This window comes from Capricornis sumatraensis, chromosome 15 (assembly GCF_032405125.1).
Source record: "Capricornis sumatraensis isolate serow.1 chromosome 15, serow.2, whole genome shotgun sequence".
In the NCBI taxonomy this organism is placed as follows: Eukaryota; Metazoa; Chordata; class Mammalia; order Artiodactyla; family Bovidae; genus Capricornis; species Capricornis sumatraensis.
Genome location: NC_091083.1, coordinates 34,466,786 through 34,493,721, shown reverse-complemented (window position 1 = coordinate 34,493,721; position 26,936 = coordinate 34,466,786). Strand labels below are relative to the sequence as shown.

The 26,936-nt window shown below is 39.3% G+C and overlaps 1 protein-coding gene across 1 annotated transcript in view; it reads left to right on the top strand.

The window, feature by feature from the left end:
* The window catches only part of CUBN (cubilin), a 272,488-nt gene that overhangs the window by 159,693 nt on the left and 85,859 nt on the right, over positions 1-26,936 (top strand). The window contains exons 35-41 of the mRNA XM_068987509.1: positions 595-723; positions 1,703-1,835; positions 14,984-15,189; positions 16,082-16,266; positions 18,253-18,445; positions 19,514-19,711; positions 25,658-25,804. Of these exons, the coding sequence (XP_068843610.1) occupies positions 595-723; positions 1,703-1,835; positions 14,984-15,189; positions 16,082-16,266; positions 18,253-18,445; positions 19,514-19,711; positions 25,658-25,804 (1,191 nt within the window). The remainder of the gene's footprint in view (positions 1-594; positions 724-1,702; positions 1,836-14,983; positions 15,190-16,081; positions 16,267-18,252; positions 18,446-19,513; positions 19,712-25,657; positions 25,805-26,936) is intronic.

Sequence of the window (26,936 nt, the reverse complement as noted above, 5' to 3'; positions counted from 1 at the left end):
TGCACTGAGCACTATTCTGAATTTTATAATAGTAAACTTTATAAATAGTACTATTTTTATAAAGTTCTATTTATTAAAAAACTTTATAAATAGAACTTTATAAATAGTAACTCAATTCTTATACCTTTATTACATAGAATCTCATTATTATCCATGTACCTGTTTCTCAAGTGGGAAACTGAGGCACAGAGAACTTGAGTAACTTGACTCATGTCACATAGCTGGTAAGTGGCTGAGCCTGGAGGTGAATTCAGGTGTTCTGGCTCCAACATCCACAGTGTCTCAGCTATTGTGTATTGCTGTTAAGTATTAGCTCGCTTCTTTGTGCAGGTGCCGACTGCCCTGGAGAGGTTAGCATTAGTTACGTTTGGAAGTTATCTGTGTTTCTCTTACCTTCCCCTCACAGTCTTTATCATATTTATAAATGTGTTCACAGTTTATTTTGAATCATCAGGCATCACCCCAAACACTGACCCTGATCTAAATGGTTTTCTAGTAGTGGTTCCTTTTGTTTGCTTTGGTCTCTTATGATTTTAGTGAATACATGTTGGCATATCATCATTCATTCTCCTTGTCAATCTCATCATTATTTAGGCCGATACTGTGGCCCCTCCTTGCCCCATCCTATCACTTCCTTCAGCAATGCTCTGGTGCTGAAGTTCGTCTCAGATTCTACAGTGAATTTTGGTGGTTTCCACGCCACATATGCTGCGTCCACGTCAGGTAAGAGATGTTAGCAAGCGGTGCTATTAGGTTAAGAGGAATGTGTAGAAAATCCTTGATTTATTATTTGGGATTCCTTTACATTTTGTGTTCTGAGCTAGTTTCATAGATCACCTCTGTGACTCATTTTACTGTCTTTCAAATTTGGTTAACATGTTTATAAATTCTAACAGCTGTGAACTCTGTACCACATCTTCCTTATCCATTCACAGACATTTGCTCCCGTACCTTGACTATTGTGACTAATGCTGCTCAGGGTGAGCACTGGAAGTGGGGAGAATTGGTTGGAATGATCTTGGGTGACTTGCTTGTCGGTGTGTCCTTGTTCTCCTTCTTGATACGTTTGTTGAGGGAGCCCCTGATGGACAGTGTCCAACGGTGTCTCTAACCGGTGGACCGGTGCCATGCTTCAGCCTCCCTGGCCTGACAGCTGCACTCAGGCAGGGCTGGGTGTCTTCAGGGATGCAGGATGGACCATTGCACATGGGGAGAAGGGAAAGAGGAGCACCCAGTAAGAGGCTGTACGCTAGGATAGTTGTGCTTGTCAGCTTCCTCATTATTAGCTGTTAAAAGCCTTAGAATGCCTGGGAGATCTGTGCAGGTTTCAGTGCTCTCCTGAGAAGGAAATGGTGAAATATTGCTTTCTTTTCTAGGCCAGGGGTGAAAATCATCCTGGTCAGAAATACTGAGGATTAAAATGAGTCTTTTATTACATAGAGCTATAGTTCACAGGAAGAAAGGGCTTTTAGAAAAGAAACTACAGGGATTCATTCTAATCCACCATAACCAGTGCCTTTTAGTTTTCAAGTCACAGAATCTTTCCTGATTATTATATATGCCGTGGATTTTTTTTATTATGAAATGAAAACAGTACATCCTTTGATGCTCCTAACAGCTCTTCCAGTGTTCTTTCTCTATCTTACGGTGTCTTGTATTTGACATTGACTCTGCCACTCACTTTGTTTCTCTTTTCTTCTAGCTTGTGGTGGGATATTCCACATGGCTGAAGGCATCTTCAACAGCCCTGGCTACCCAGAAGTTTATCCTGCTAATGTGGAATGTGTCTGGAACGTCGTCAGTTCCCCTGGCAACCAACTCCAGCTGTCTTTTATGTAAATCCTTTTTTTTATAGTGTATTGTTTCAGTGAGAATGAATCTGCAGGAAGGAAGCTATGTTACTAATAGGATGGACAACTAATAGCATATGTGTCCAAACAACTATTAAGAGAATATGGTGGGAACTTCAAGGAAGTCTGCATATTTCCTCTGTTTTAGTCATCGTTTAGGTTATAAATAGTATTAAACTTCTCTTATGAATGGTTTTAGAGTCCTGCCTAACATTACCAAGAATACATGCCTGAGCTCTCGGCATGTTTTAATTTTTGGAATTCTTATCTTCAGATAACATTAATTTTATCTTTAAAAAAAAAAAACAAACAACTTAGAAACATTTAGACTCTTCCAGAGAATCACTATCATATTCTTTCTTCCAGCAGAAATCCGTGTCTCAATTAAGCCTTCTTGACTCATACACCTTATCTCCACCGCAATCCACTTTTTCTTCTTACTCTTGGCAAGAAAAGGATTTTGGAAGTATTTGAAACTGTTGGCCTGAAAAAAATAGGTATTTTTGTCAGACATTTTTTCCAACAAAGATGGGTTTATTTGGAATCATCAGAGAACTGCAGTTTGAGGCCTGCAACCATAGTGAGCCACGTGCAAGTCCCTATATAGAAAGGGAAGGAGAACACTTCTATAGAGAAGAAAAGGAAGTTAAAGGGCTATTGTAAACTTTCTTCTCATTGGCTGAGCCCTTCAGGAAGAAAGAGAGGTCTTTTTTCTTCCTGTTGGACACTTCTGTTTTTGCAGGGCATGAGACTGCCCCCTTTTGGTATGTGACTCTATTTAATTGAGATTCTATTTATTAACTTTTTACATTTCCCCCTTTTGATCATAATATTTTTCTGAAAGCATTGCTGATCTAGAATCAGGGTTTCTAGTTTTAGCAGTTTTCTGTGTGTCCATGTCAAGAAGGACCTTTCCTAGTATAGTATCTCATGTCAGAGCGAAAGTGCACAGACTGGAAATCTATTAAGGTCACATTTGTATAACTAGGAGGAGTGGGAGGGAGAATGCTTGGGTACTTTTAATCTGAAGTGCATTTGATATCAAGATCATAGACACTGGAGATTGTCTGAAACCATATATCATCATCAGAGGTTTGGCAACAAACATCTAACAGGCCTAGTCTGGATATCTCGGGGAACTGTCTAATCAGATGTCATCTGCTGCAATTCCAGAAAATCTTTGCTTCAGGTCACCAGGTGATGTGCAGGTCCAATCAGGGTTCAGTGATTTCTTTAGGTGAACCATATGAATCCAAGAGTCTATTCTTGAGAGCTTGGTTTCACAGGGTTGGTTAGAGGTACCCAATAGGAGCCTTTCCAGTGAGGATGAAGTGAGTTCTTCTGGAGGAGTCTTTTCCAATAGACAAAATCTCCAGGTTTCAAGATGTAACACTTAATGTCTTCATCTCTCAAAGGTACACTATGAAAAGATTATGCTATTAAAACATGGTTACTTTTACTAGCAATTAATCCCTTGCAGTATTGGAATATCTCTCTTTTTACCAGTTGTGGGTTAAAATAAGTGAGAGCCAAGTACATTGGAAATTCTGGGGCTATCTCAAAAGATAAGAGTTTATATGTTTCAAAAGGGGAGGATCCAAGATTTAGAAGGACTGATAGCAATGTTTTTGACCAAGGTGTTTGGAGGGCTTCTATAAATTTGGCTAAGTCTTAATGATGCTGTTTGGTGTTCAATTAAATCAGAGGATTGAAGGTGGTAAAGCACAGTGGAAGTGCTGTAAAACTAGTCAAACAGCAGACTTGTCAGAGTACCTGGCCAGTAGAATGGATTGCCTCAATCACTGTGAAGTCTGAGTTCCCCAGGTAGGGATCCTCTTTTCAAAAGGACTTTTGCCACAGAAGAGAGAGCAGCCTGTCTGCAAAGGAAGGCCTCAGTCCACTGTAAACACATATAGACCATGACTAAAACATATTTATATCCATTAGAGGAAGAAATTGTATAAAATCCATTTGCCAGAGCTTGAATGGTCCATTAGGCAATTTAAAATGTCTGGGAGCAGCACAGACAGGCTTCCCTTAGTTCTACTTTGGACAAGTGGGACAAGTGAGGTAGGCACTTTTCTCAGCCTTGTTAATGTTTCCTCTCTAATATTGATTCATGAAGGCAATCATCTTGTCAGGAGAACAATGGTTTAATGCATGCACAGTGGTGGGGAGTGAGAGTTTTAGAGTGTCTGGTAGCAATAGGTTGTTATTTGATGTGAACCAGAGCTTTCTCTTTTTATCAAACCAACAATAATTGAATTTCCAATCTTATTTTCCCTTTTCTGAGGCCAGTTTCTGGGCTTCTCTAGCCAGTTTTTCTAATTTTCCCTTTGGGCCATGACAGAAGTTTGGTTGCTATTGGTTCCTTTAAGGGCAGCATTCCTTATAAAACTATTGTCAAAGTGATTTTCCTTAGCTTACAAACAGTCAGGTTCACAATGTCCCAAGTGGCAAGGGAAAGTATCACATCCAATAATTCCTAAACTTGAGGGGAGGCATTTAAAACTTTTTTGCCCCTGGAAGTAAGGAGGGCATATTGCTTAGTAACGAAGACACATTGCTCCCACGGTATTCCAAAATTATGAGCTACTCCAAAAGCTACTATCAATATGAGGTACTATCAGTATAAATATTAGCAGTTTTATCCTTGGTTAAAGTATGTGTGTGTGTGTGTGTGTGTGTGTGTGTGAAGTCGCTCAGTCGTGTCCGACTCTTTGCGACCCCGTGGACTGTAGCCTGCCAGGCTCCTCTGTCCATGGGATTCTCCAGGCAAGAATACTGGAGTGGGTTGCCTTTCCTTCTGTAGAGGATCTTCCTGACCCAGGGATTGAACCTGCATCCCATTTCCTTCTCCAGGAGATCTTCCCAACCCAGGGATCAAACCCAGGTCTCATGCACTGCAGGCAGACACTTAATCCTCTGAGCCACCAGGGAAGTCAGTTAAAGTGTTAAAGTATAAGCCCATGTAAAAGCATATAATTCAATCTGGGCCAAAGTAGCCCTAAGTAAGGATGCTGCTCAGCAACAGCAAAATGAGTCTTAGTAGCATGTTGTTTAGTCACTAAGTCGTGTCTGACTCTTTGCAACTACATGGACTGTAGCCTGCCAGGCTCCTCTACCCATGGGATTTCCCAGGCAAGAATCCTGGAGTGGGTTGCCTTTCCTTCTGTAGAGGATCTTCCTGACCCAGGGATTGAACCTGCATCCCTTGCACTGAAGGTGGCTTCTTTACCACTGAGCCACTGGGGAAGCCCCATAATAGCATACCTGGAACTATTAGTATGTTTGCCATTGTCACCTTTTAGATGAGAGCATCAGTGAACCATGAAAAACCAGCATCACCCAGTGGAATTTCCTGTAGATCATCACAAGGAATCCAAAGGTGGTGCATCAGTGTTAAGCATCATGAGGGACTTTGTTGGTGATGGAAGGGAGAGGAGTAGCTGGGTTAAGGGCTTTAAAAGAGTTATGTGAAGAGCAATTAACAAAAGGACTGAGAAAGGTTGAATGTGATGAGAATTCAGAACTTCTACCACATGAGATACAAAAACGGTTAAAAGGAATCTCACAATAATTTTCTCGTAATTTTAACCAAAAGGAGTGACTGTAACGACTGTAAGGCATGGGGGATATCCCCATTCTACAGGGGCCAGTTGCTGGCCGTGATACTCTATGTGTCAGTGTTGCATTCTCTTGCTTTTCGTATAAAAAGGGAAAAAAGAATCTGATCATTGGGATGCCCAAGGACAGGTGAGTTCATCAAATGGCCTTTAAGGCCTTGAAGGTTATGTTATCAGGTTTCCTCTTAAAATTGGGTTGAGGATGTTATTGTTGAGTAAAACATACAGAGATTTAGCCATAAGAGAGAAATTTGGAATCCAGTTTCAGCAATAATAATATAGCTAGAGAAAACTTCATAGTTGTGCTTAGTTTCAGGTTTCGGGAAATGTAGGACACCACAAAGTCTGTCTGGACCTAGGTACAGCCCTTGTCCTGATAGCAGATACCCTAAATATCAAAGCTGGATTTGGGCAGACTGCAGTTTTCCTTTGGTTATCTTAGGTCCCTTTAAGGCTGAAAGCTTTAGCACATGGATGCAGTTTTCCTGTGAGGCTTGAGATGCAGCATGAAGAAGCAAATCACCCACATGTTGCAGCTAAGTAGTTGAACTTCTAGAGAACTTTGTATGATCCAGACCAGCCTTCACAATTCCTGAGCAACAAGGACTCTGAGTAAAACCCTGAGGTGTTACTATCCAGGTGAGTTGTTCTTATTACCAAGTAAAGGCAAAAAGGTATTGACTAGCTTCATCAACCAGAATGCTAGAGAATGCACTGCATGAATCAATTACAGTAAAGAATTTACTTCCAGTTGGACTGATATCAGTATCATGTGAGAGTTGAGGACCACACAATGGAAAAGGATACCAGTGTTGTTGATTGTTTGGACGTCCTAGATAAATCTGACCTTTAGCTTTTGTCACTGGTGAACTGGGAATGCTTCAAAGGATAGTACAAGGGATAATGAAACCTTGAGCTTTGTAGCTTCCTAGTAGGGTTTTTGTGTCTTGAAGAATATTTGAATTTAAAGACTTTTTATTAATTCTGGGAAGAGGTTTTGAGGGGTCTACTTGAATCTTCATAGGAGGTGTGTTGTGAATTTTGCCAACATCAGTTAGAGATTTTGCCCATAAGGAAGGTGGTAGCTGATTCAATAGAGACAAATGGTAAGTATTTCCAAAATCAGCTCTAGAACCAGCAGAGATAGAAGACTGAAGTTGTCAAAGGGTCATCTAATTTCCCCTGTTGGTTACTTTGATGACTCCTGTCAGAATCTTGAGTTATTTCCCCCTTCTTGGACAAAAATATTCCAGCATGGCACTTCTCCAAGATGTCTTGACCTGACAAATGGGTAGTGCTAGAACTAAGGGAAAAGCACATGCATCTTCCGAAGGACTTAAACAAAAGGGAATTGGTTCAGAGACAGGAACCTCCTGAGACTCGTTAGATCCCCACTATGTGAACTGTTTCTGTTCTCTGAGGCAGGGGCTTTTTTAAAACAGTAATGGAATTGAGCACCGAGAGTGTGGCTCTGGGGTCAGTTAGGACTGGAAGAAATCCATTCCTAATCTAAAGAAATGTTTCTCCACACAAGTTAAGAGGGAAGATTAGGAAGAATTCCTTCAGTTCCTTAGAGCCCCATCAGTGTAAACTGGGAGGATGTTGAAAGGCCGGTTAGAAGGCCAGTTAGAAGTGCTTCAGGCTGAAGGTGTCTGAAGCACTTAGATTTGTAACAATCTCTTTTCCAGTGTCCTGGCTCTGCAATAATAGCAGATACTAGTAGGGTATGGTTTCACTTAAGAGCCTTCTTTTGCTGGGGTTGAAGATTAAGAATTTTGGCAGTCTTCCTCTGAGGTGACTCATTTGGAGTTGGAGAGAGCTGGTTTGACACATTAGCTAAATCCATCCTGATCCTTGTTACTAGAAGGGAAAAGGCCCAGTTCAGCCCATTAATAAACATAGTGTTAAAAGCTACCTGGGTGAAAACAACATCTAAAAGAATATCAGAATTTTCCTTAAAAATGATGTGAAGTTGATTGTAATAATCATGAACAGTTTCATCAGATTTTTGTGTGTGAGCCTGGATTTTGTTCCAATCAGCAGGTTTTAGAGAAACCCCAGGAACAATGTGATGAAGCCTCCCAGGGATTGCCTGAGCCTGATCATATAATGATAGCAGGCTGGCCTCCCAGCTGTAATTCTAGAAACCTTTCAGGATTTCCCCCAATTAGTAGTTTTCATCCAATGCTGATCCTAGCCTTCACCGACCAGCATAAGAACTAGCTGATGTAAGGTTGACAAGTTTAAATAATTATATTAAAATTTTCCAGCAATCTGTGAGTATCCTCAGTTACTTTGGGAAAACTTTTGACTATAGCTCTCAATTCAGCTTTGGTTCAGGGAATACAAAAAATTAACAGTTCAGCCTCTGCATTCTTGGAAGGCTTAATTTTAAACAGACATTCCAACAAGTTCGGAGGAAAAGCGAACGAGAATAATTCCAACAGGGAAGCTTGGTAAGAGAATTGGCATGAGGGTAACTGACAGTACAGAGAAGGAGGAGACAGTATAGCTAGGAAGAAGGAAGATGGCCCTGGAGATGGGCTCTAACCCATGAAGAGCCAAAAGAGAGAGAGCAGATGATGTCAGGGGCAGAGCCTGAGACAGAGAAGCTGAAGAAGAGGCGCCTGAGGCACTGGGAGCCATTTTATCTCTCATTACTCATGTTTTCCTTAAAATCTTACTTTGTGAAGAAGCAATTCTAGACTCCTGATAATGTTGGGAAGCTTCCAAATACCAATCAAAGTAAGCATTCCACTAATTTCTGGAAATTTTGAGCTATTGTCATCCTCTTTGTTTCTAAAAAAATTTCAACTTTGGGAATTTCAAAAGTTCATCATAATGATCATTGAGATCCTAATTGCCTTTGGTCAGGTTGGCCCATTTAGTTAGAAATGTGCATAAGGAAAGACTTCAGTTCTTAAACATCAGATTTGCCAGAGTCTCTGTTTGGAAGGTACTCTCACAATTTTTAGTTAACTGGGCTCTGATGTCTCAGAGGTTTTTCTCTAGAGTAAAAGAACAATTTTCAAACATTTTGCAGCATAAGCATCTCAGTTCAAATAGCTCACAAGCCTAAAATACCAGTCAATTCAGAGGAAATATCTTGTTCCTAGAGGAGCTTGGCCAAAGGCTTTTTTAGACATTTCCAGAGACTAGCCCTTTGCAAAGAAATAGGCTGAAGGCTGGACAAAAACAGGCACAGTTTCAGTGAAATGTCCCTTGCTCCCGAAGGAATGGATCAAAGGCTAGTCTGTTTCAACTGAAACAGTCTGATCTCAAATCAGACAGAAGTGCCAGGTGAGTACTTGCATACAGAGTAAAGCACTGACCAGAAAGATGAAGCTTTAAAATAGATTCTGAATAAAACCTAGAGAGCTTCAAATGCAAAGAGAATGTGAGCTCAGATCCAGGAGAAGGATCTTCAGACTCCAGATCGGGTGAGAAAAGCAGTGAATGACAATGGGCTGAATTGTGGGTGCCATACCTGTTTGCTTACCGAACCACCAGACTGTGGATCTGAAGTAAATAGAATGCTACATGTTCCTCCAGCAAAGATGGGCTTATCCAGGATCAGCAGAGAACTGCAATTCAGGATGTACAACTGTAGTGATCTACTGCAAGTCCCTGCCCAGCAGGAGGACGATACTTTTTTAGAGAGAAAAGGAAGCCAGGAGGGCAGTCAACAGAATCCATGACTTTTATTGGCTGAGTCCATGCTAGCAGAGAGAGGAGTCTTCTTTCTTCTTCCTGTTGGGCTCAGCTACCATCATGGGGTGTGAGAGTTCCTTCTGGTTTCTCCATTCTTTATAATTGAGGTTTCTTTGTATTAATTTTGGCAGAAATTAATGAAAAATCACTCTTATGTTCCTCATTGAACTATAAGCCCTTTTAAATATGAAGTATGGACATACAGTCAACAGTAGGATCCTGCCACATTCTGGATGATCTTAGGTTAAATTAAATAGCAATAATGTATTTTCTAGACGTAGATAGTACAAAGGACATGGTAAGTGAAATGGGGCTTTTTAATCGTTCAGTAGAGAAATACTTGTAACACTGGTAGTGCCACACTGGTAATGGGTGCTTAATAAATATTGGATAATAAGATATTGGTTTTTAAAACTAAAAGGTTTTTGTTTTATTGGGCTTTGGTTGATATTACTAGTTCTGTTTTGAAAAGAATATAATACCTAACTTACTGCAGAGAGAAGAGGATGGTTTTGAGGGCACTGATCTGTTTATTCCAAAAACCTTGCTCCTCTTCTAGACATGCCATTCTGTGCATCAAGAACGGATGTTTTTTCTCAATGAAAGAGAAGTCCTATTACTGGACCATGTTTAACTATCTCTAGTTACTTTTTTTAGCCTACCAGTCAATGTCTCTTTCGGGCCCAACTGGCATTGTGTCAAAACAAAGACACCCTCTGAGCACCTGAAAGGCAATGCAAGTTTAAGTTGTCACATTGGAAAGAGGTTTTCTTTGCTTTTATCTTTACAAAAAGCACAAAGTTTTGTATGGGAAGAAATATAAGTACATATATATATATATATAAAAACATATATATACACATACAGCCATATATATACATATGTATTTTTTATTCAACATTTATTAAGCCCCTACTTTATACAGGTAAGCATTTGTTACACATGTGTTAGATGCTTCATATATAAAGCACAATTTACTCTCATAATAGATGCTTTATAGCCAAGGATGAATAAAATGTGAACATCGCTCTTATGGTAAGTCCCAAGTCCTTCACATAGATTACTAGGCTTCATAATTGCTAAATTAAAGGGCTTTGTTGTTGTTGTTGTTGTTGTTTTCCTCTTTGTCCTTACCACATTCACGATCTTAAACAGTCCGATGTTCAGCAGTTATCAGGTACTGGGCCAGGTACTGGGAATGTTCAAGACAGATAAGATCCCATTTTTTGTTAAGTTACTAAGAAGTTGATGTCAAGAAGCTGTTTGTTTAAAACCTAGAGAGATTCATATTGTCTTTGGGGATAATCTTATCCATATAGGGCCATAGTTATGATTAGATATGTTAAATTTTAAATATACAGCACAGGGCTGATGCACGCCTGATGTTCAATGAATGTTAATTCTCTCACCCTGCCATTTCTAAAGTGTCTTGTTTGGCAGTTCAAAAAATTAAATGGACAACACTGAGCTCTCCCCCAAGAGGACAGAAGATAAACACAAAAAGCAAGTTTCATCCATTTTATTCTTTAATAGACAGTAAATCCTGATTATTGTATTAACAAATCTAATGCTTCATCTTTTTTTCTTCTCATCCATGAGAAGTTAACTTTGATTATTTTGTCTTCCTTGCTTGAGTTTTATTTTTAAAGTATAATTTGTGGAATACAAGATGTTCCTCTTTATGCAGATGATAATGAGAAGGGCTTTATGGCAAGGCCTCCGAGTTATTTCTGCCCTGGTCTAAACTATATCCAGATGGGCACTTGGAGGCATTCCCCTAGGGTGGGGGAGAAGCATATGGAATATGTCAAGTTCTAAAACATGGGGTTTGGATTGTGGATACTGTGGTGAAATTGAGTAGGGAAAAGAACTGGAGGAATTATGGTTGAATCTGTAACACAAAAGGAGGGGGAAAATAAAACCCCCAAAGAATTTTTTTTATAAAACAGATATTTAAAGGAATTAGCAGAAAGTGTATTTCATGCTGGCAGAGTCCTTTTACAATGTGATTGATCTCGGTTCAAAAATCGAAATGAGATAATGAGAAACAGAGATCATACTATTTTTGTTCCACATCATATTTTTACTAGCAGACCTGAGCCAAAATTTTGGAAAGAAGATAGGTTTGCTTATAAAATGAACTGGCCTAAAACAGAAACTTCCAAGAACAATAAAACTTTTTTAAAAGTTAGATTTGATTCTAACAGATATCCTACCATTGTTTCTAATGAAAAGCCTTTTGTGACATTTAGCATTGGATTACACGAGTCTGGTACAAAAACAGAAAAACCGAGCACTTAGTGATCTTATGGACCCTTGGGTCAGACTTTAATGTGCATGTTGATCATCTGGAATCTTATTAAAATTCACATTCTGATTCAGCTGGTTGGGACCGGATGCTTCATTTCAAACAAGCTCTGAGGTGATGCCAATGCTGCTGGACCACATGCAACATTTTCACTAGAAAAGATTTAGGGGCAATTTTGTGTTAATTGGGTTTCTCTGGTGGCTCAGACCATAAAGAATCTTCCTTCAATGCAGGAGACCGGGGTTCAGTCCCTGGGTTGGGAAGATTCCCTTGGAGAAGAGAATGGCTACCCACTCCAGTATTCTTTCCTGGAGAATTCCACGGACAGAGGAGCCTAATGGGCGACAGTCTAAGGGGTTTCAAAAACATAACTGAGTGACTAAACACTTTCTGTTTTTGGTAAATCACCTGTAGAGAAAAATAATCACCTTTTCTTTTTTATGAGAATCAGAATGCAATTTTAGCATATTTTACATTGTTGATAATATTATGGGCAATAAAACTGAGCCTAAATTTAAGAGCCAAACTTGACAACCATCCTAAGGATAGATTCAGAACAATTATTTGCCAAAACTGATTGTTCAGTTCAATCTCTCAGTCGTGTCGAGTTTGACTCTTTGCGACCCCATGGAGTGCAGCATGCCAGGCTTCCCTGTCCATCACCAACTCTCAGTTGGTGATTGAGATAGATTGTAGATATAAACTGTCTCATGAAGCATTAAACTGTCAAGGAAGACAGTGGAGACAAGACAAATGTGTGGTTCATTTAGCCTGATGTGGATCTTTCCTGTTTTTTTCTGCTACTCAGTTACCTCACTTGTTTAGTTGCTAAGTTGTGTCGACTCTTTTGCAACCCCATGGACTGTAGCCTGCCAGGTTTCTCTGTCCATGGGATCTCCCAAGCAAGAATAGTGGAGTAGGTTGCCATTTCCTTTTTCAGGAGATCCTCCCAAGTACTCCTTGAGTCTCCTGCGTTGACTGGCAAACTCTTTACCACTGAGCCACCAGGGAAGTCTGTGAAAACAGCCTGAAATATAGACCCAAGTGATCTACACGGTAATAACCCACCTTGATGGGATTATTGAGAGGCACAGACTCACTGTCCTGCTGGAGACCTACCAATGCTAATATCTGGTTTGGCAAGCTGTTAATGGAGCGGAGCTGACCAGTTTGCTCCTGTCCTCTGGTTAAAAATGAAGCCTCAGAGGTGTGCCTGATACATTTGATCCCTTAGTGGGGCGTGAGGTCCCAGTAACTCCAGGCTAGTCAGCTGTTCCTGAAGCATCCTAAGCTGTTAGTTGAGACAGAGGCCCTGAAGGGCGCTGGCTTACCGGCGTCATGGGAAATCCTGCTCATGTTGAGCAGTACTTGAAAGATACACAGCAGGGAAGTAAGTTTTCTCTTCTGGAGAACTTTTCCCCCTTCCCAACAATTTCTTTTCTTCCTTTTTTTTTTTTAATGTCTCTGCTTTTTTTTTTAATTTTAATTTTTACTTTATTTTACTTTACAGTACTATATTGGTTTTGCCATACTGCACTGGGTCTCAGTGTGGCATGCATCTTTTTTAGTTTTGGCATGCGAACCCTTAGCTGAAGCATGTGGGATCTAATTCCCTGACCAGGGATCAAACCTGAGTCTCACACATCAGGAATGCAGAGTCTTAGCCACTGGACCACCAGGGAAGTTCGACAGTTTCTTTAATCTTGCTAAGCCATTCTTTCTTCTTCTCTTTATTCTGTCCTTTTCAGCAAAAATTAATTACTTCTGAAAAAAAATAGTGTGCACTCACTTCATTTACTTCTTAAAAAACCGTTAAATTACCTTTTTATTTTAAAAATAATTTTACATGAATAAAATATTACAGGGCAGCAAAAGTTCCCCATCCATATTCCCATACCTTCTCATCACAGAGATAACTGGTGTTTTCAATTTTATGTTTATCACCTCTATACAAGTTTATATACTTTTATTATATGTATATTTTATGTATATATATCAGTTCAGTTCAGTCACTCAGTTGTGTCCAACTCTTTGCGACCCCATGGACTGCAGCACACCAAGCCTCCCTGTTCATCACCAACTCCCAGAGTTTACTCAAACTCATGTCCATTGAGTCGGTGATGCCATATACCTGTCTCCATACACACTACATAATATTGCTTTCTGTTTTATTCTTTACATAAGTGCAGTAATGCTTACTGATTTTTCTGAAATTGTACTAAATTTATAGATTGATTTTGGAAGAATCTTTATATAAAGACTTTTCATATTAAATTTGGAATATCTCTCCATTTATCCAGTCTCCTTTTAGATCCTTCACTAAAAGTTTATATTTTTTCCATGAAAGTCCTAGAGATATTTTGTTACATTTATTCCTAGGCATCTTATTTTTTATTGCTATTAAAAATGGCATCTGTTTAAAAATTATGGATGTACCCTGACCACCTTACCTAAAATAACCTTCCTTAATGACTACAGTTTTTCCTCCTAGAATTTATCACTGCCTCACAGTATTTCTATTTCTTTGTTTATTATCTGCTTCTAGAATATAAGTTTCCCAAAGGAAGGAACGTTATTTTCTTCCTTATCTTGTCCCAGTGTCCCAATATAATACAGAGACAAGTATTTGTTGTATGAATGTTGACTTAGGTACAGTCCCTAAATTTTTGTTTGCTGGTTAAAGGAAACCATATTAATTTTTGCCTATTATCTTATCTAGCAGCCATTCTATTTTCTAGAATGTCAAAAGTTCTGCATCTTGTGTGCTTCTCTATCTTCAGTGCCTAGAAAAGGCACTTGGTGGATATGTATGAATAAGCGAGTGCTCTTAAATATTGGTTGGCAGCACTTGCCTTCTAGTTCTTACAGCCATTTTCCCTTTCCCTGAATTACTGCCCTGAAGAACCCTTCAGTATATCGTTTAACAAAGTGATGAGAACAGGCTTTTCTGTGTTATTTCTTATTTAAAAGAAATGTTTTAAAACTTTTACCTCTAAGTATATTTGCTATAGGTATTTGGTGGGTAGCTCTCATCCAGTGAGAAAATTTCCCTCTATTTCTAATTTTCTAGAGTTTTTATGATGAATGGATCTTCAGTTTTATCAAACACTTTTCTGCATTTGTGCAGAAAACATTGATTCTTCCTTTGTGTATTTTTTGATCTAATTTTCTCTTTTAATGTGTGTGTGTGTGTGTGTGTGTGTATGACAAATTGTTCCAAGATCTTTTCATCTTAAACCATTGTGTTTAACGTGATTAAAATTTACATATCTTACAAACTGATGGATTCATTTAGCTAATATTCTATGTAAGATTTTTCATCTGCATTAAGTGAGTAAAATAAATGTTTTGAGTTACCTAAAGGACACTTGATTGAAATTAAAGAAAAAAATTTGACAAGTGAACAGATCAACTCAGCAAGTAACTGAGGAGAATCCCCAAATTTATTTGATCAATTTAACCCCTAATTTTTTTTTTTTTCCAATCAGAGCCTTCCAGTTGGAGGAGTCTCAGGACTGCAGCAGAGATTTTGTGGAGATCCGGGAAGGGAACGCCACTGGGCGCCTGGTGGGACGATACTGTGGCAACGCCCTCCCCCTCAATTATTCGTCTGCTCTCGGGCACATCCTGTGGATCAGATTTGTCTCCGACGGCTCGGGCAGTGGCGTGGGCTTTCAGGCTGCATTTGCCAGCAGTGAGTTGGTTGTTTTAGTGATGGCTTCCAGAAGATGTCCTACAAACTAGGAAGGATAGCAGTGGTTTCAGTAATGCATTAAGAACAATTTATTTATTGTCTCTGTGGAATTACTTTATATTGTATTAGAAAAACTAAATTATATATGAATGGCTCATAAAGAGCCAGGGAGAACGTTCTCAGTAGCTCTAACATTCTTTTAAGCTCTAGTGTCTGCCTAATTTAAAGTTAAACTTTTTTATGATAGTGTGTTAAGAGAGTTTTTTTAAAATTATATTTTGGTTTCAGTTTGGTATTCTTATGTCAAATGTGTTTCATTTGATGCCATAAACTCTATTGTCTTCTAATTAAAAACATTTAGTATTACTTTAAGGTACTCCTAAGTGCTCAGATGTTATAACAGGATATTTTTCTAATAAGATAAAGTATGAAATATTTTTACTTTCTAACTCAGCTTTTTCATAATGAGTTATTCTACATGTGATTCAAAATGTCAGTTTCTCTTTTATAATTTTAAAACATATGTTTCATTCTTTTGTAAGACAAAATAAAATAAACCAAAATTATAAAACAGGGCTGGTAATGCCCCTTCCCTTGTCTCCAGGTCCCCTGGAGTCTGGGAACCCATTTTACATGAGAAGCTATTGCTTGTTTTCACACTGAGGAGCCTTCCAAGGAGATGGAATTCCATTCACAATATCAACTCTTCTCCAAGGAATTAATAGATAGCAGAGAAACCACAAGGGAAGCAGTATTTCTTTCAGTTTTGAGAAAAGAAATTGCAGTCAATTAAAAGTTCATCCTTTTCAACACCCCTTGCCTTTTGTCTCTTTCATTTGATTAAAAAGCTGTTCTAAGTAGGTCTGATTTACCACCCTGTTTTCCTTCCTAGTATTTGGCAATGATAACATTGTGGGAACGCATGGGAAAATTGCCTCTCCCTTGTGGCCTGGAAATTACCCCCACAACTCCAATTACCAATGGATAGTGAATGTGGAAGCATCTCAGGTTATTCATGCCAGAATCTTGGAGATGGACATGGAGGGCACACTTAACTGCTATTATGACAAATTGAAGGTGAGTTTTTAAGAGCAATTGATGTTTATACATTTTGGTGAATTGCTATTGGCAATGATAGATACAAGTTATTGTCTATTAAGCATTTGCAAATCATAGAGGATGGTCTACCCTACACCATGAATAACCCTGCTAGGTTACCCAAACAATGGTAATTCTGGTATTTTATTTGTTAGTTTTGATTCTGTAGCTAACCTTTTTCAGCATTATTGTAATTTTTTTGTTGGGCCTTTCTGCTGCTGCTGCTGCTAAGTTGCTTCAGTCATGTCCGAATCTGTGGGACCCCATAGATGGCAGCCCACCAGGCTCCCCTCTCCCTGGGATTCTCCAGGCAAGAACACTGGAGTGGATTGCCATTTCCTTCTCCAATGCATGAAAGTGAAAAGTGAAAGTGAAGTCGCTCAGTCGTGCCCGACTCTTAGCGACCCCATGGACTGCAGCCTACCAGGCTTCTTCGTCCATGGGATTTTCCAGGCAAGAATACTGGAGTGGGTTGCCACTGCCTTCTCCGTGGGCTTGTCTAAGCATGTATATTTATCTTAATTAAGTATTTATCCTATTTTATATCCCATTACTGAACTGACCCTGTTCATTCTTATGTTAGAGTGCTAAAAATTTGAACAATCATTTAAAAATAAGTATAAGTACTTATATTTAAGTATAAAAGTTGTGGTGTCATTCAGACATTCGCTACTGTACCAATTCCCGAAGCACTATCAGATTACTTTTCATCCAGCTTTACTGAGATATATTTGACAAATTAATACTGTGTATATTTAAGATGTACAATTGGGTCTTTTCATATATGTACACACTATAAAATAATAATCACAATCAAGCTAATTGACACATACATCACATCGATTACCATGTTCTTTATTTTTGATATGATGAGAACACATAAGATCTGCCCTGTTAGCAAATGTAAAGTGTTACAACGAACTGTTATTAGCTATAGTCACATTGCTCTACTTTACATCTTTAGAATTATTAATCTTGCACTACTGAAACTTTGTACCCTTTGACCAGCTCCCTATTTCTCACTTGCCCATCTCCTGGCAACCACACTCTATTTCCTGTTTCTATGGATTTGACTTTTTTACTATCAGAATCTTGAAGGCCAAGATGCCATCTTATTCATTTTAGGCCTGCAGTGCTTCACATAGGATCCAGTACTTGATAGATGCTCAATATGTTGGACAGAATTATCAGATAATTTGAAATCTGAACTTATATAACAGCTTCAATTAAGAAATTTATAGTAACACTTATAACAAATTTATTCAAATTATTTACAATATGGAGGGAAGGACGTAAAGTGTAATTGGATAGCATCCATTCATGGGTGCAGAAAACTAAACGTGCTCAAGACTATGTATTTGGAAACTGTCACAAAATATATCTCTAACTAGGTAATCTAACATTTTGAACCAAATGAAAGAGGTTTCTTGAGCTTTGCGTATGCTGAACCTATGCAAGCTGTGATTCTTCTGTTGTTGCCAATTCTGCTTCTTTACTTCTTTGGAAAGAAACTCTGTTTCTTTACTTACCTGTGGACAAGTGAGCTCCTTCAGGACACCTGTCCACTTTCTCTCATGAAACTTGTCCTTTTTCTTGTTACTTTTCCCCTTTCTTCCCAATTCTTCCCTTTGAGGCCCCAAAGCACATTCAGTAAGCACTGTCGTGCAACTACCTTGGTTGTTACTTTTCTACCCACAAACTTTACTGTAAATTGTATAGTGAGCTACATCACATGGAGCATGTTTATTAGTGTAATTCTGCAGGAATGAAAAATAATTTTAAAACAAATTTAATTGTTTGTAATCATATTTTGTATTTCATTATACTGTCTTTTCTAAACTTATAGGTAATGTTTGCTTATTTATGATAAAATTATAATAGGTTATCCTTTTGACTTTCTATTTATGAAGAAAATGGAGGCAATTCCCTAAGTCCAGTGCTTTGTTCTCTGTCTTTTCCATGCAGATTTACGATGGGGCTGGCATTCACTCCCGACTGGTTGGAACCTACTGTGGTACCCAAACTGACTCTTTCAGCTCCACTGGAAGTTCTCTGACATTTCAATTTTCTTCTGATTCTTCGATCTCAGGGAGAGGATTCCTTTTGGAGTGGTTTGCAATGAATGCCTCTGTTGGACCTCTACCTACCATTGCAACAGGTCTGTCTGTGTGGTAATAAATGGCATTCTTTATAGGGGCTGATATGTATAGACTAATATCTCCAAGATTGCTACTAATAAAGGCCAAATACACAAATGAATAAGAATAATAATTGCAGTCTCAAAACCCTTCCTCCGTATGTTCAGGTGTTCTTTTAATCTCATAAATACATAAAGATTACATGTTTATTCCAAAAAGTGCTGGTTTCCCATTATATTTTCATAATAATCAGGGGCTTAGAAAAACATTTATTTTAATTAATTAATGTATTTGGCTGCTCCAGGTCTTACTTGCAGCACATAGGATTGTCCATCTTTGTTGGTTGTGGCTTGTGGGATCTTTTTTTTTTTAAGTTGGGCATGTGAATCTAGTTCCCTGACCAGGTATTGAACCCAGGTCCCCTGCACTGGTAGTAGAGTCTTAGCTGCTGGATCACCAGGGAGGTCCTGATAATTGAGAGTTTGATACCCACAAGACATTACAGGTATACTTTCTAGAGATCACTTTAGAGATCTCTGCAAGTTTTGTCTGCAAATACCTAGGCACACACACACAATAGGTAAAGATCAACTGATAGAAATATTTTCCTCTGTATTAAATATCCTTTATTTTTCCTCTGTTATTATGAGTGTGCCTTCAGAAATGCTTTGCTTGGTACTTAGCAGGTGGTAAACTGTCTTGTTTCAAGGTAAAGGTGGCCTAAATTGTAAGCTTTTATTTTATTTTCCTGCTTTAAAGATATGTTAGATTCCCTCAGTAAGCTGTGTCTTGGGAGACTGTTAAGCAACTGAACGACTACAACAGTATGGGCTTACTTTATGCTTAACAAAAAATAGACACTCGATAACTGGGTGAAGTGGCAAAATGATGGTGAAAAGAGTAGAATACAATGTGTTTTTCTTTAAAAATTATGGAAATCACAGCATCTGAATTAGTGTAAAAATATAAATTTCTTTGAGAAAATTGTTTGAATTTGGTTGTTTCAGTATAGGATTGTGGTTGAAAGTTAAAATGCTACCTTCTTTTCTGCCAGCGCTGTTTCAAAGCTGTTGCTTTTCATTCTGCAGGTGCTTGTGGTGGGTTCCTGCAGACAGGAGATACTCCAGGCTTTCTCTACTCCCCAGGCTGGCCTGAAAGCTACAGTAATGGCGCCAACTGTATGTGGCTCATCCAGGCTCCAGATTCTACTGTGGAACTCAACATCCTTTCCCTGGACATTGAATCTCATAGCACATGCAGCTATGATAAACTTGTGATAAGAGACGGTGAGAAACATTCACAAAGTAAAATAAAGCAAAAAACTACCTACTTTCAACCCTGACACATATTTAGTTACATTCAGTTATAATCATACTTGTTTACTGCCTTCATCCAGTTTGCATGGAATCATGAGATACTAGAATTGGCTACATTTATGCAGAACACAGGCTTCCCTGGTGGTTCAGTGGTAAAGAATCAGCTTGCCAGTGCAGGAGATGCAGGTTCGATCTCTGGTCCAGGAAGATGCCCTGGAGAAGTAAACGGCAACCCACTCCAGTATTCTTGCCTGAAGAATCCCATGGACAGAGGAGCCTGGTGGGCTACAGTCCATAGGGTCACAAAGAGTCAGGCACAACTTAGCAACTGAACAACAACAACAACAACTACAGAACATAAGGACAATATTAAATTGCCATAGCAAGATAATTCACACACTGCACACTATGTCAGGGAGAGCATTAGGAAACATTACATCTGGTTTAAGAAGGAAATTATAAGCTGAGTTTCCAGGTTGTGCTGCTTTCTCGAAGGCTATGGAAATCAATCTTGATGTGTTATATCTATGGCTTTAAGATCCAACCATGAAAAGTACTTATAATTTCAATATATTCAGTTTTCCATGTCTACTGAATCTCTGGCTAGAATGGGTTGAAAAGTGAAATTCACTCAGTTGTGTCCAACTCTTTGTGACCCATGGTCCATATAGTCCATGGAATTCTCCAGGACAGGATACTGGAGTGGGTAACCTTTCCCTTCTAGAGAGGATCTTCTCAACCCAGGGACTGAACCTAGGTTTCCCACATTGAGGCAGATTCTTTACCAGCTGAGCTACCAGGGAAGCCCCCAGAATGGGTAGCATTAAGGGCTAATAGTTTTCGTCTTTTCTTTGTAGTAATGCTAGACAGGGAATGAGAGGTGTGACTAATGCTTTAGTGAAAGATGTACAGAGTTGTAACTTTGCGATCTGCATGGAACAGAGAAGAGGGAGGCCGTGTCCTCTTGTCAGTGTTTCTTACTGTTTAGTCCCCAGACCAGCAGCATCAACATCACTTGGGAACTTGTTAGTGATGCACATTCAGTGGGCCACCCCAGATCAACTAAACTGGAAACTCTCAGATGGGTTCTAGATTTGTCTGTCGTCAGTTAGCGTCAAGATCAGGGTGAGGAGAGTAAGAGAGGACTGGGCAAGTACAGAGGCAGATCCTGTCTTCATTTAAAACTGGAGTATTTTATTCACCTTACCTTTCATTTCCATTTTTCAAAGATTGCACTAAAATATTTTTATTTTGATTTCTGAGGTCTTTGACGTTTTCTTAAATTTTGCCCCCATTATATCTACTACTGTGGGCAAGAATCCCTTAGAAGAAATGGAGTAGCCATCATAGTCAACAAAAGAGTGCAAAATGCAGTACTTGAATGCAAGCTCAAAAATGACAGAATGATCTCTGTTCGTTTCCAAGGCAAACCATTCACTATCACAGTAATTCACGTCTATGCCCCGGCCAGTAATGCTGAAGAAGCTAAAGTTGAAGAATTCTATGAAGACCTACAAGACCTTCTAGAACTAACACCCCAAAAAGATGTCCTTTTCATGATAGGGGACTGGAATGCAAAAGTAGGAAGTCAAGAAACACCTGGAGTAACAGGCAAATTTGGCCTTGGAGTACAGAATGAAGCAGGGCAAAGGCTAATAGAGTTCTGCCAAGAGAACACACTGGTCATAGCAAACACCCTCTTCCAACAACAGAAGAGAAGACTCTACACATGGACATCACCAGATGGTCAACACCGAAATCAGATTGATTATATTCTTTGCAGCCAAAGATGGAGAAGCTCCATACAGTCAGCAAAAACAAGGCCAGGAGCTGACTGTGCCTCAGATCATGAACTCCTTATTGCCAAATATAGACTTAAATTGAAGAAAGTAGGGAAAACCACTAGACCATTCAGGTATGACTTAAATCAAATCCCTTACTATTATACAGTGTAAGTGAGAAATAGATTCAAGGGATTAGGTCTGATGGACAGAGTACCTGAACAACTATGGATAGAGGTTCATGACATTGTACAGGAGACAGGGATCAAGATCATCCCCAAGAAAAAGAAATGTAAAAAGTAAAATGGCTGCCTGAGGAGGCCTTACAGATAGCTGTGAAAAGAAGAGATGTGAAAAGCACAGGAGAAAAAGAAAGGTATACCCATTTGAATGCAGAGTCCCAAAGAATAGCAAGGAGAAATAAGAAAGCCTTCCTCAGTGATCAATGCAAAGAAATAGAGGAAAACAATAGAATGGGAAAGACTTGAGATCTCTTCAAGAAAATTAGAGATACCAAGGGAACATTTCATGCAAAGATGGGCACAATAAAGGACAGAAATGGTATGGACCTAACAGGAGCTGAAGATATTAAGAAGAGGTGGTAAGAATACACAGAGGAACTATACAAAAACAGATCTTCATGACCCAGATAATCACAGTGTTATGATCACTAACCTAGAATGCAAACTCAAGTGGGCCTTAGGAAGCACCACTACAAACAAAGCTAGGGGAGGTAATGGAATTCTAGTTGAGCTATTTCCAATCCTAAAAATTGATGCTGTGAAAGTGCTACACTCAATGTACCAGCAAATTTGGAAAACTCAGCAGTGGCCACAGGATTGGAAAAGGTCAGTTTTCTTTCCAGTCCCAAAGAAAGGCAATGCCAAAGAATGTTATAACTACTGCACAATTGCACTCATCTCACATGCTAGTAAAGTAATGCTCAAAATTCTCCAAGCCAGGCTTCAACAGTACATGAACTGTGAACTTCCAGAAGTTCAAGTTGGATTTAGAAAAGGCAGAAGAACCAGAGATTAAATTGCCAACATCCGTTGGATCATCAAAAAAGTAAGAGAGTTCCAGAAAAACATCTAATTCTGCTTTCTTGACTATGCCAAAGCCTTTGACTGTGTGGATCACAACAAACTGTGGAAAATTCTTCAAGAGACAGGAATATCAGACCATCTGACCTGCCTCCTGAGAAATCTGTATGCAGGTCAGGAAGCAACAGTTAGAACTGGACATGAAACAACAGACTGGTTCCAAATCTGGAAAGGAGTATGTCAAGGCTGTAATTGTCACCCTGCTTATTTACCTTATATGCAGAGTACATCATGAGAAATGCTGGGCTGGATGAAGCACAAGCTGGAATCAAGATTGCCTGGAGAAATATCAGTAACTTCAGATATGTGGTGATACCACCCTTATGGCAGAAATCTAAGAAGAACTAAAGAGCCTCTTGATGAAAGTGAAAGAGGAGAGTGAAAAAGTTGGTTTAACACTCAACATTCAGAAAACTAAGATCATGGCATCTGGTACAATCACTTCATGGAAAATAGATGGAGAAACAGTGGAAACAGTGACAAAGTTTATTTTGGGGGGCTCCAAAATCACTACAGATGGTGACTGCAGCCATGAAATTAAAAGACTATTGCTCCTTGGAAGAAAAGTTATGACCAACCTAGACAGCATATTAAAAAGCAGAGACATTACTTTGCCGCCAAATGTCCATCTAGTCAAAGCTATGGTTTTTCCAGTAGTCATGTATGGATGTGAGAGTTGGACTACAAAGAAAGCTGAGTGCCAAAGAACTAACTGATGCTTTTGAACTGTGGTGTTGAAGACTCTTGAGAGTCCCTTGGACTGCAAGGATATCCAACCAGTCCATCCTAAAGGAAATGAGTCCTGAATATTCATTGGAAGGACTGATGCTGAAGCCGAAACTCCAATACTTTGGCCACCTGATGCAAAGAACTGACTCTTTGAAAAGACCCTGATGCTGGGAAAGATTGAGAGCAGGAGGAGAAGGGGACAACAGAGGACAAGATGGTTGGATGGCATCACCGACTCAATGGACATGGGTTTGTGTAGACTCCAGCAGTTGGTGGTGGATAGGGAGGCCTGGTGTGCTGTAGTTCACTGGGTCACAAAGAGTCGGACACGACTGAGTGACTGAACTGAACTGAACTAGGAGTGCAGGCTCAGCATTATGGGTTTTATTTCCCAAAAGAAGCAAGAAGCATAGAATTTTCTATGAATTTCCTAGTTATTAAATTTTGGCAATTGATTAAAAATGCTTCATAGCATTTTTTTGGACCAAACAAACATATTTGCTATCGGCCCACAGGTGTCTAAAGTGCATTTTTGTGTCTCTTGTATCCTCTGAACCATAGCCCCCCCCCGCCTGCTATTCATAGTAAGGAAAAATCAAATGGCAGAGCATCTTTGCTTTCCTGCTGGGCAGTAGGTGAAGACTCAGGTCAATCATATAAACGTGTTTAGATGGTAAGCCATAACTTTCTACCTTTTTCCTATCAACAGTCTCCTCTAAGCACATTGCCCAGAGGAAGTATCATCTTTCCTCCTTTTTTTTTTATTCTTTCCTTAGAAAAAAAATGAAAATCAATAGACCCAACTCAGTCTCATTGAAAGATAAAATATATACTTGTGAAATAAAGCTTCAAAATTTTCTGATGCAGATAATTAGAAATTAAGTCAACAGATTTGGGCTGAAATATATAGCAAACTAGCATAATGAAGATCAAAATGCAAGAGGAATTACAGATAAACTTCTGAATGATAAAATAATGCATAGTTACCAGAAGTCAGAACTCCTCTAAGAATGCCAGGTATTTATACTGTGCCACTACATTCAGGAACTTGTTTTCTAAACTAGCTAGTAATGTGTGAGTTTTAGGTTGTAGTCAATGTCAAAAAAGAATCATTTTGCTAGTTGAGTGAAAGGGTCAATTTCCTCATGTCTTACATTCTATTTTTATGTATTTTTTAAGTTTGAAATCATTATATGCCTTAGGGGAGAAAAAGTAATGTATTTTCCCAGTCAAAGCATCCAAGTCTGTTATAATCCCCTTTGCTCCATTCAGGCTTTAACTGAAACAGCTGTTTTGATCAACATTTAAAATTGAGAGAAGCCAAAGGGAAAAGGGCCATGGGGTGACCCAGTCCTCACTGGTGTTTCTGGAGTGCACACTTGCTGACACTAGCTTTTTTTTCATCTTCTGCACGTGGACAGAAGTGTGTTCTTTGAATGGCAGAACAAACAATGAGCAGCCAAGAAATGAAAAGGGAAAAGAAAAACGCTCTGCAGGTGAAGGCACACTCCTGGGCAAATGACCTTAGAACAGTGGCATTGGATCTGGAGATGAAGAATCAGACGTTTTGATTTTTGGATACTTGACCTTCAGCAGTCAGAATAGCTTAGTTTAGTGTCTGATGCACACATCAGCACTGGTCTTCAATTATTTCCCAATCTCACCTCCTCTTGTTTTGAGTTTTAGTTCCAGGAAGAACTGTCAACCAGTATTTGAAAAGGCAGTGGAAGTGGCAAAGAAGTCATTATTAAAAAGTGTAAAGAAAAAGGCAGGCAGCCCCACTACAAACCACAATGATGTAACCCCTGGAGTGTACCTGTATCTGATAATTTCGTTGTCTCCTAGGAATGGGGGTGTTTTGAGAATAATGTATGAGGTGCTTCTCCTGGGTTGCACTGGTGGTGGAGCCGACTCTTTTTGAAAGTTTTCAAAGAGAAAACAAAGAGAGAACAGTTGATTTACAATGCTGTGTTCGTTTCAGGTATACAGTAAAGTGAATCAGTTATCCATATATGTATATTCACTCTTTTTAAGATTCTTTCCCCATATAGGTAATTACAGAGTATTGAGTAGAATTCCCTTTGCTATGTATTAATAGTAGATGTTTATTGGTTATCTGTTTTATATATAGTAGTGTATATTCGTTAATTCCAATCTCCCAATTTATTCCTCTCCCCTCCCCTATGGTAACCATAAATTTGTTTTCTACATCTGTTTCTCTCTTTCTGTTTTGTAAATAAGTTGTGGAGGTGACTCATAAGACAGCATGTTGTCACACTGACATTTCCTTTCCTTGGTCATAGGAGACAACAGCATGGCCCAGGAGCTAGCCGTTCTCTGTGGCAGGGAGGTCCCTGGACCCATCCGGTCAACTGGAGAGTTCATGGTGATCCACTTCACCTCGGACATCAGTGTAACTGGGGCAGGCTTTAATGCGTCCTTTCACAAGAGTAATATATTCTCTTAATTTGTTCTAATTCATTTCATCTCACCTCGCCTATCTCTTGCTGTCTCTCTAACATACTCTGCTCGTTTTTCAATGCTAAGACACAGATTGTAAGTCAGAGTGCACAAGTCTCTGCCTAGCCTCTGGGGAGGAGGGGTTATCCTGATGTCATGTACTACTGCTGCTGCTAAGTCGCTTCAGCTGTATCTGACTCTTTGCAACCCCATAGACGGCAACCCACCAGGCTCTGCCGTCCCCAGGATTCTCCAGGCAAGAACACTGGAGTGGGTTGCCATTTCCTTCTCCAAAGCATGAAAGTGAAAAGTGAAGTGAAGTCACTGAGTCATGTCCAACTCTCAGTGACCCCATGGACTGCAGCCCATCCGTGGGATTTTCCAGGCAAGAGTACTGGAGTGGGGTGCCATTGCCTTCTCCGTCATGTACTAAGTCCTGATCAAAAAACAAACAACAAAAAAACTGGTCACACTGTACAGAAGGACCTCTGCCTTCAGTTTTCTGGGTGGGGCATCTTCTCTCCATAGTAAGTCTAAGAGGAAGATGTCTCAAACAATATTTCAGCCCAGGTGATGGCTGGAACCAGAAGACAGTGCATATCCATAACACAGCAGGGGAGCGATAAGTCAGAGTTATCCTCAGTCTAAGAAATAACCAGTCAAAGTAATACAGGAGAAATCGTTGTAAATCCCTTGGTTGAAATGATTCATTTAAAGGTTGTCAGGAAGAGTTTGCTGCTCTTAAAATATGAATTTGATGAGTCCAAGAAGATGCACAGGATTTGGGAGGCTGTCATGTTGAGTATGATCAAGAATTTGAACACTTGACAAAATGTGAAGTCCAACCATCATTTTCAACCCAAACTGGATTAAAGTTAAAGAAGTAGCCTACAGAATGTGCAGTATCTGAAGATCCCCATATTTGTAACTGAAACACATAATTTTAAAGTAGATTATCAATCTAGACATTAAACATGAACATTTCCCCCACTATTATGTATGGTTATTAGAGAGTAGGGAGCAATTGAAAATAAATGATCGCCCTTACAGTCAAGGCGGGCTGGCTGTGGAATGGTTTAAGACAATGGGCTTTGGAATTAGATGGACCTAAGGTAAATTTCC